At 36.5% G+C, this 9,714-nt stretch overlaps 1 protein-coding gene across 2 annotated transcripts; it reads left to right on the top strand.

Moving 5' to 3' along the window:
• The first annotated feature begins 382 nt into the window (after nt 1-382).
• On the top strand, nt 383-6,567 carry LOC113073811 (uncharacterized). Of its 2 annotated transcripts, XR_003280543.1 has the most exons (4): nt 383-3,833; nt 4,055-4,247; nt 4,376-4,407; nt 4,607-6,567. XR_003280543.1 is itself a non-coding variant. In XM_026246566.1 (3 exons), exons 1-3 carry the CDS (start codon nt 3,646-3,648, stop codon nt 5,432-5,434), a joined length of 1,209 nt encoding a protein of 402 aa, XP_026102351.1. In that variant the 5' UTR covers nt 383-3,645; the 3' UTR covers nt 5,435-6,567. The 2 variants fall into 2 exon arrangements, 1 of the variants encoding a protein (XP_026102351.1); XM_026246566.1 differs by lacking the exon at nt 4,376-4,407.
• The last annotated feature ends 3,147 nt before the right edge of the window (nt 6,568-9,714 follow it).

Raw genomic sequence — 9,714 nt, 5'->3', positions numbered from 1 at the left:
AATTTATGAGATGAATTTGTTAGATTTTTTTTTTGCACAAGTTATTCAAATCAACCTCAGTCCTTATCAAAACTAGCATTTTTACTAGCACTCTTTAATTGCCAAGTTCATAAATGACATCACGGATTAAAAAAAAAACGATTTCTTTTTATCAGTCTTGGGCATGCCAAAAATTAACAACATTGACATTAATGCATTTAGCTTTTGTGCAGCATTAGATTTACTTTTTTCCACCCTCATTTATTGTTGGTAGCTGTTTTTGCCCCATTGACCTCCATTATAAAAATAAAAAAAATTTGATTTTTGATAGTGCGTGTATGCATGCATGTATGTGTGACAGAGAGAGACCTTTGTGCACTTACCTTGATGTATCCACAAAAAAAAAAAAAAACAATAATGCACCCCAGCTCTCAGAACTACATGGAGTAAACAAAAAAGTAGTGTTTATGCACACTTATATAGGATGGCCTGTGTGTGAAGTGCTTGTCTTTCCTTGATGGTAAAGGGAGTTTCAAACCTTAAAATTTTATTATGAACCAAAATGCAATACCAACTTCAAAATAAGCTACAGCTTGCTGGAGTGGTCCAGCTGTATAATTTCTAAGACTTTTGTACAAAGTCAAGCCCTTTCCTTAGCCATTCCACACCATCAAATGACCTGCAGGATGGCATAAGAGTTTGAATCCACATACTTTTTTTTAATCTATACTTAACACAATCATTAAAAGGCAGTAGGTGCATAAACATTTGTTTACTCCATGTAGTTCTGAGCTGTACATTTTGATTTTCTCAAATACATCAAGGTAAGTGCACAAAGTTCTCTCTCTGTTTCGCACACACACAATATAATATGCTGTTATACCCCATATAGCTTCATTTACAAGTCAGAAACTAAGCTTTTTTTGCAAAAGCCCATCTAAAGGGTTCATGGTCCCACATAGTGATCAACTGGAGTAACAAATTTTACCTCTTCCCAACAGAGAAAACCACAAAACAAGAATGCATGATTATATGGTGTCATGGCTTTGCAATCAAAATGTCATTATAATAGAAGTCAATGGGGCAAAAACAGCCACCAATAATAAAATGGATAATTTTTTTTTCTAATGTTGCATAAAAACTAAAAGTGCATAAAAGCCAATGATGTTACTAATCTTTTACATACCCAAGACTGTAATAAAAAGTAACAAAAAAATCCAGTCACAATACTTTTATATTGAAAGTGACAATTTATGAACTTGCCACTTAAAGAGTTGAAATCTTGGATCGTTTTAAAAATGTAGTAGTTTTCATTAGGACTGAGGTTGATTGATAGATTCATGCAAAAATAAAAAATAAATAGAGACATTTTTACAGCAGTTTAATGAAGTTGATGTTTTTATCCTGAACATAACAAAAAGGTAGTGAATTTGAACAATGCACAAGGGTTAAACATTTACTTCAACAATATACTTCAAACTCTTTTTAATGGTTACAAATAGTTGCCTTACCTCAGCTTGCAGTCTTTAACCAGTGCACCACCACACATAAAAGAAAAAAATGGGTATACTTGTCAGGCATGCTTTGTTATACAGTACATTTACTTCAGCAGTATATTCTAAGTGCATTTTAATAAAGTTCAAGAAGTTTGTCATACCTCAACTTTGTCTTTTACCAGTGTACCACCACATGCAAAAAAGTGATAAGTTAAGCATTTTAGGAACTTAACATACATTTAAAAAGTACATTCAAATTATTTTTACATATACAAGAATTATAAAGGTTAAATCAACTCACACTCTTGTCAATTCACCAGCACACATAAAAAGTAGTACGGTTTAGCATATATTCAAGTTACACAACTTTTCATAGTTAATTATAAACTCTTTATTAAGCTTTATCAATTAAGAAGACCATTTTCAAGAAAATATAGTGTAGACTACTAAAACTAAATTACTTTGTTTATATAATTTGTAAACAATCTGAATCAGAATTAGTAAATTCTTGTGCATCACTTTACCAAAAAATAAAAATAAAAACCCACACAAAATCCCTAATATTAAACATAAAATTACCTTCCGATAAACTCCAGAATTGCATTACAGATCAAACAATAGACTAGCATAATAAGAAAACTATCCAATTAAAGTAAAGAGAAAACACTTCAAAGGAGTTGCCATTTTGAACACATGGTCATTGCAAACAACAAGCAAAATGAACATATTAAATATTTGAGCAAAATATCCACAATCAAAACTAAGAAGAAATAATCAATACACAGACACTTTTAAAACAAACATACCTGCTTTAGAAAAACAGATAAACCGAGCAGCACATGCTCTCTCCTTGATATACTGCCAAATTAAGACCAGGTGCAGCTTGATGAATTGGTTAGCATGTGCTCTAATGCTTCTGTGAACGTTCTCATACCTTAACCTCTCCTCTGAAGCTCGTTGAATATGCATCGATGGTTGCACATGCACCAAATAGCTCTTGTGGACTGAAGTGAATGTTGCTTTTGCTCCAGATATTGGATTTTCTGTGTGTATTGTAGCATAAATTTGTTTTTTGGTCAATCTGATCTGAATTGCTGTTCATTTTTTTTAACTTGTCCACTTCTGAACTTATTTGTTGTTTAATCTACATTCTATTTCAGCTGTATTTGCTTTTCTTGCTCTGCACTATATTACATAAACATTCTTGGTTAGCATGCAAGTTAGTGCTTGATCTGTGTTCCTTTTTATATTAAAACATATTTTCAAAATTATGGTGACTGTGTTCCATATGTTGGCAGAGTGTGATAACATGCTCTCACGGATGATGTCACAGGTTTTAATTTTTGTTTGGGGTGACATTATAATAGAACATCTGATCAACAATACAGGAATAACTATACATATTTTCAGTTGCTCATCCTGCTCTGCATTACACTTGCTACCCATATTGCTGGTTGCAGATATTTTATATTCTTTATATATTCATAGTTATTGAAAGACATTATATTTGCGGTACTGTATTGTTTTGTTACATTTGATATCATAACCCCCAACAAGTTTCACTTCACTGATGCAGATGTGTGCTTGTGTTTTCAGAAATATATTAAACCATGAAAAAAATTATATATACAAACTATTTAAAGATATTTCTTATTATAAAATATATTTTGTTTCAGAGTCAATTTCATGTTCTTAGAAAAGTTTTTCATGATTTTGCTTAATTATTATGCTAATGTTAATGAACTACTAACCAAATACTGAACAATGTACACAAAAATCATTAAGATTAAATAAGATTAAATAATAAAAAAACAGCAACATTTGTCAGTCAACATTTCGAAAATGATATATAAAAGTATACAAACAAGTTAATAATAACATATGGCATGTTGTCCATATCATGTGAACCTGTCATTATCATGTGAACACAATAAACTAACGAGCTCATTAACAATTTCCTCATTACTCAATTAAGCTGCACAATTGCAAAAAAACATTTAAATAAGCTATTTTATTTGGTTCAAACTTGACCACGTGGTGCATCAACCGTAGTGAAGTCAGCTGAAGAACAGAAAACGGTAAGAATTTGTTCTTATGTGTGTAAAATGTTTTCAGTTTCTTAAACCCTACATGTACTAATTCTATATCCTATCTTAATTTTTTTCTAGATATGGCAAGTACTTCAACTGCCAGTCTTAACCAGTCTGTTACTGGCTACATACACAATGTCACACCTCTGCGTCATGGGGTTAAAAGACAGTACTTTGAAGGAGTCTTACAACAACGCCACAAAGTATGTAAGGTTGTGGTGTTCAAGGTGGAGCTCCATTCGAAGTTTCTGAAGATTGAGAAAGACCGGTAAACTTTACTTTCACTCTTACAAATACTTGTGGGGTTTTTGTCTCTACTTCTGATACTTTGAACCTGTACAGGAGAAGGGTACTGTCTAGAATTTTACAATTGTGATATCAATGAAGACTTAAAATGACACTTTGAAGTTGAAAATGAAAACCTGTTACAACTTCTAGTCTGCAAGATCAAACTTTGTTTTTCCTAAGGTCTTTTTTGTCATGTTTTAGATGCCCGGTCCAACTCAATAATGTGGTTGTCCAGCCATCAAGGAGAGAAGATGGAATGGACATACTCTTCACCCACCAATCAAAATGGTGTTGTTTGACTTCAATTGACTACCCTTACAACCCCACCATAATGGTCACCATTCAAGACCAAACAATTAGTCAGATTCTGCAAATCGACATGGAATACCACAGAGTAAGTATTCGTGGTGGGGAGGGCGAAGAAAATAACTTCTCAATCAATTCTAAACCCTTCAAGATGTTAGTAGCTTGGTTAACAAATGCAGGTTTACTATGCTCTTTACACCTTTGCACATTCCACAGATCCAGGAACTGAATTCATAATTAAATATCAGGTAATAGTAACCGTATTAGACTGTCCCAATATCTTGTTTATGCTCCTTCAGGTAACTTTAAAAGTCAACTTGTTGTCTTCTCGAAGAGTTGGTTGACATAGTTGTAAAGTTACTGTTACTAGACTACATAGTGGGATATGAATAGTAATGAAACTAGAAGTGTCATATGACACTAATTTGTATTGTTAATGTTCTTCAGGTTAACATCACCGCAAAGCTGATCCAGAGGGAAAGCGAAGGACATGCCTTCCTTCAGGATGATGTCTTGTTAGAAAAGGCAGTCTACACCATAGCGGACACCACAGGAATAATGGAGCTCACTGTCTGGGGCGAGCAAAACCTTCAGCTGGACTCCTGGTTTTATATAACCAATGTTTCTTTACGGATGTTCCGAGGTACAAAATTCCTATCCACAACAAAAGACACAAAATTCACACCCACCACATGCACTGACCCCACATTTCCACTACAGCCCACCACATCTGAACAGGTCACTGGAAACATAATTGGCGCCAAAGTTACCATAATATACATTTGTCCACTTAAGCATAAGTTGCATAACATGGCACTTTCCTGCACAAGAGTCCTGTGTGACAAGTGCGATATATTTTACAGAACTGACGCCATTACACTACACACACACGCCAGGCTCAAAATAACCACCACAACTTCAGATGAAATAAAATCTGTTAACATCGAGAACCACGTTCTCCGAGCCACGATCCAAATTCCAAAAAACGCCACAACCGACACAATAATGGACTCTATTTTGGACCTCCCCACTATGAACATAACAATACACAACCACTACATTACCCACCTGGCATATCCAGAGAAATCTCATACAGACACCCCACAACCCAACAGTCCACTTGTGCACTTCTCCCCACCTACACAACCACCAGCTCCAAGTGAAGACCTAGCGGAACTTGACCTTTTTATGGTGGAATCTCCACTAGACACCCAGCCAAAAGTAAACCAGCCAACTCCCCCATCTCCCACTTCTATTGCTGATACCCCAAAATAAGTAATGCCTTGTTGGTTTTAAATTGAAACTTATTTTTTTTTTTTTTTTTTTTTTACTGGAAATGTGGTGTTTTAAGTTTCAATCCTGTGTACGCTTGAGGTAGCTCTTTTTATCCTCCCTAATTTAAATTGTGAATATTGAAGATGTTGTATACATTTCCAAAAATATATTTCTGTCTTTGACTATGGGGATGTGTTATTTCTGTTAATAAAGAACCCTCACTTCAATGCTTTACTCTTGTTTGCTTTATTAAATTGCTGCAAAGTTGGTTTGTCAATACACAATGGGAGAAGTTTAATTTTGTTTAACCTTTTAATCTGTTAGTGTCTTTACTTGAGACCGAGATGAGAATTTTGTCAGACTTGTTAAAGCTACTTGTACACTATTTTGAAGTCCTTTCCAATATCTTTTAAACTTAACATGGCTGAACAAGAGGTGCATGTCCTGAAAGACTACATGCTATGCACTCTATAGTTTGACATTTTGCAAGTTTATTGCAAAAGTTAACCTATTTGAAACCCCTTTTAATTACTAAGAAATAACTACTGGAATTGAGCATGCCTATGTTTGACTTCACATTAATTGCAAACTGCATGACCATTAACCAGAAGTTATTAAATTGTGTACTGAACAAGGTCAACCTCAAATCGGTTCAGAGGCTATCTAGTCTTAAGTTTAATTTAATCGAAACCAAATTTGGTACACTCCATCTACACCATTATCTGAGGGTTCAATGGGAACAATGCCACCTATGGGTGTTGAGATACCAAAAATGCACATTTGCCTAACTCCTGAAAAGTCAGTCAGAAAATTATGATCTTGGTGCCTATGGATTCTGTGGGTTATGCCAACTCGGTCTCATTCATCATTTTCCAACATGACGTCTGTCCACAATATTGAGTTGAATAAACTTTTTTTTTTTTTTTTTTTTGCAATTACACCTTTGAAATCTGGTTCAATTTTGTAAAATTTTATATCTTAAGACCAGATTTATGATATTCACTCCCATTCCCGACATGTACCTCTTGGATGTTGACCGTGCCTGTGCTTGTTGATTTATGCTAGTTAGCTTAGCATGCTAATTAGCTAAAATGCTAACACGTTTCTATTGACTCTAATGGGTCTCCTGAGGTATCTGGTTAACTTTGAGCAACGTTAGCATTTTTTTAGCGTAGCATGCTAATCTGGCTAAAATGCTACTTCGGGCTTTTGAGTTAATTCTCACACCTTAACCTCTCTTCTGTGCCATGCAAACAGTGTGTCAACTAATGTGGCGCACTTAGCTAAGGCACTCGTCCCAAACCCGAGAGGTCGTGGGATCGAATCCGGGGTGGGTAAGGTCAATCCAATGCAAGTTCCATTTCGGCCATTTTGCTTCGGCCCGCTCGTTGCTCTGGCTACAGCCCTTCAGGGCTTGGCCCCGGTATCGCTGCTTGCAGCTATATTTAGGGGCCAAGCCCAGAGGGCTGTAGCCCCTATTGTATCTGTACGTTTTCTTTATTATTATTATTATTATTATTATTATTATTATTATTCTTCTTCTTCTCCAATGGGAGTCTATGGCAGCCCTATGAAGGGAACATGGGAAAATGATGAAATTTGGCACACTTGTAGAGATGACCATTATTAGTGATCTGACCAACTTTGGGGTCTCTAGGCCCAACTCTACAGCGCCACCAGCAGTCCAAAAATTCAACATTCAAACGTTAATAACTCTTGAACCACTTATTCTATGAAAATCAAACTTAGTACATCTATTTTGTCTCTTCATGGAGATTCCATTCCACACCTTACATTAAGACTCCGCCCATTACAGTAGCGGCCATTTTGAAAAGTACAGTATTCAGTCTAAACACTACTCCTCCTTCAAAATTGGTCCAATTCTTCTGAAATTTGACTCAGATGTTCTTTGGACTGAGCCGCACAGAAATGACTGAACAGAATTTTTTGAACACTAGTGAAAAAAAAAGTTATGATGCTGTGAACTTACCAAGACTGACCTAAAATCGGTTGAGATGCTGTATCTCGGCCAAACTTTGATCAATCGATACCAAACTTGGTACACTTCATCTACACCATGATCTGGGGGTCCACGCCAAATTTGGGAACAGCGCCACCTATGGGTGTCGAGTTACCAAAAATGCACTTTTTTGCTTAAAACTTCTGAACAATTCATCAGAAAATTATAATCTTGATGTCTATGGATTCTTTAGATCATTCCGAATCTGTGGATGTCCATTTTGTCAAGACCACCTGGACCACCCGTCCGCCATTTTGAAATTTGTCAAAAATTGCTATATCTTTTGATCTACTGTACATATCTTCACAAAAATCGATAGGCATCATCAACACCATGTGCCGGAGGTACCCCGGAAGTTAGAAGACAGCGCCACCTAGTGTTCAAGAGATATAACGATTCTTGCAAAACCCCTTATAACTACTGTAAATGTTGATCGATTTTTGTTATTTTTATGTCATTTTATTCCTTTGGTTATGCCGAATCTGATGATGTCTCAATTTTCATTTTCCAATATGGCGTCTGTCCGCCATATTGAATGGAATGAAATACAGTTTTTTCGCTACTCCTCCCTGAAATCTTGTTCAATTTTGTCCAAAATTTTATCAGATGAAGTTCAGACCGGGCCTGACAGAAATGACTGAACAGATTTTTCATATTCACTCCCGTTCCCGACGTGTACAGCTCTGAAGTTGACCGTGCCTGTGCTGGTTGATTTATGCTGATTAGCTTAGCATGCTAATTAGCTAAAATGCTAACACGTTTCTATTGACTCTAATGGGTCTCCTGAGCTATCTGGTTAACTTTGAGCAACGTTAGCATTTTTTAGCGTAGCATGCTAATCTGGCTAAAATGCTGCTTCGGGCTTTTGAGAGTTAATTCTCACACCTTAACCTCTCTTCTGTGCCATGCAAACAGTGTGTCAACTAATGTGGCGCACTTCGCTAAGGCACTCGTCCCAAACCCGAGAGGTCGTGGGATCGAATCCAGGGTGGGTAATGTCGATCCGATGGAAGTTCCATTTTGGCCGTTTTGCTTCGTCCCGCTCGTTGCTCTGGCTACAGCCCTTCAGGGCTTGGCCCCGGGATCGCTGCTTGCAGCTATATTTAGGGGCCAAGCCCAAAGGGCTGTAGCCCCTATTGTATCTGTATGTTTTATTATTATTATTATTCTTCTTCTTCTTCTTCTTCTCGTCCAATGGGAGTCTATGGCAGCCCTATGAAGGGAACATGGGAAAATTATGAAATTTGGCACACTTGTAGAGATGACCATTATTAGTGATCTGACCAACTTTGGGGTCTCTAGGACCAACTCTACAGCGCCACCACCAGTTCAAAAATTCAACATTCACACATTAATAACTCTTGAACCACTAATTCTATGAAAATAAAACTTAGTACATATGATCAATCTCTTCATGGAGATTCTATTCCATACCTTACATTAAGACTCCGCCCATTACAGTGGCGGCCATTTTGAAAAGTACAGTATTCAGTCTAAACACTACTCCTCCTTCAAAATTGGTCCAATTCTTCTGAAATTTGGCTCAGATGTTCTTTGGACTGAGCCGCACAGAAATGACTGAACAGAATTTTTTGAACACTAGTGAAAAAAAAAGTTATGATGCTGTGAACTTACTCAGGTTGACCTCAAATCGGTTGAGATGCTGTATCTCGGCCAAACTTTGATCAATCGATACCAAACTTGGTACACTTCATCTACACCATGATCTGGGGGTCCACGCCAAATTTGGGAACAGCGCCACCTATGGGTGTTGAGATACCAAAAATGCACTTTTTTGCTTATAACTTCTGAACAATTCATCAGAAAATTATTTTCTTGATGTCTATGGATTCTTTAGATCATTCCGGATCTGTGGATGTCAATTTTGTCGAGACCACCTGGACCACCTGTCCGCCATTTTGAATTTTGTCATAAATTGCTATATCTTTTGATCTATTGTACATATCTTCACAAAAATCGATAGGCATCATCAACAACATGTGCTTGAGGTACCCCGGAAGTTAGAAGACAGCGCCACCTAGTGTTCAAGAGATATAACGATTCTTGCAAAACCCCTTATAACTACTGTAAATGTTGATCGATTTTTGATATTTTTATGTCATTTGATTCCGTGGGTTATGCCGAATCAGATGATGTCTCCTTTGCCATTTTCCAATATGGCGTCTGTCCGCCATATTGAATGTATTTAAATACAGTTTTTTCGCTACTCCTCCCTGAAATCTTGTTCAATTTTGTTCAA

This window comes from Carassius auratus, unplaced genomic scaffold, assembly GCF_003368295.1.
Source record: "Carassius auratus strain Wakin unplaced genomic scaffold, ASM336829v1 scaf_tig00012905, whole genome shotgun sequence".
Taxonomy (NCBI): Eukaryota; Metazoa; Chordata; class Actinopteri; order Cypriniformes; family Cyprinidae; genus Carassius; species Carassius auratus.
This window is presented reverse-complemented; position numbering and strand designations above follow the sequence as displayed.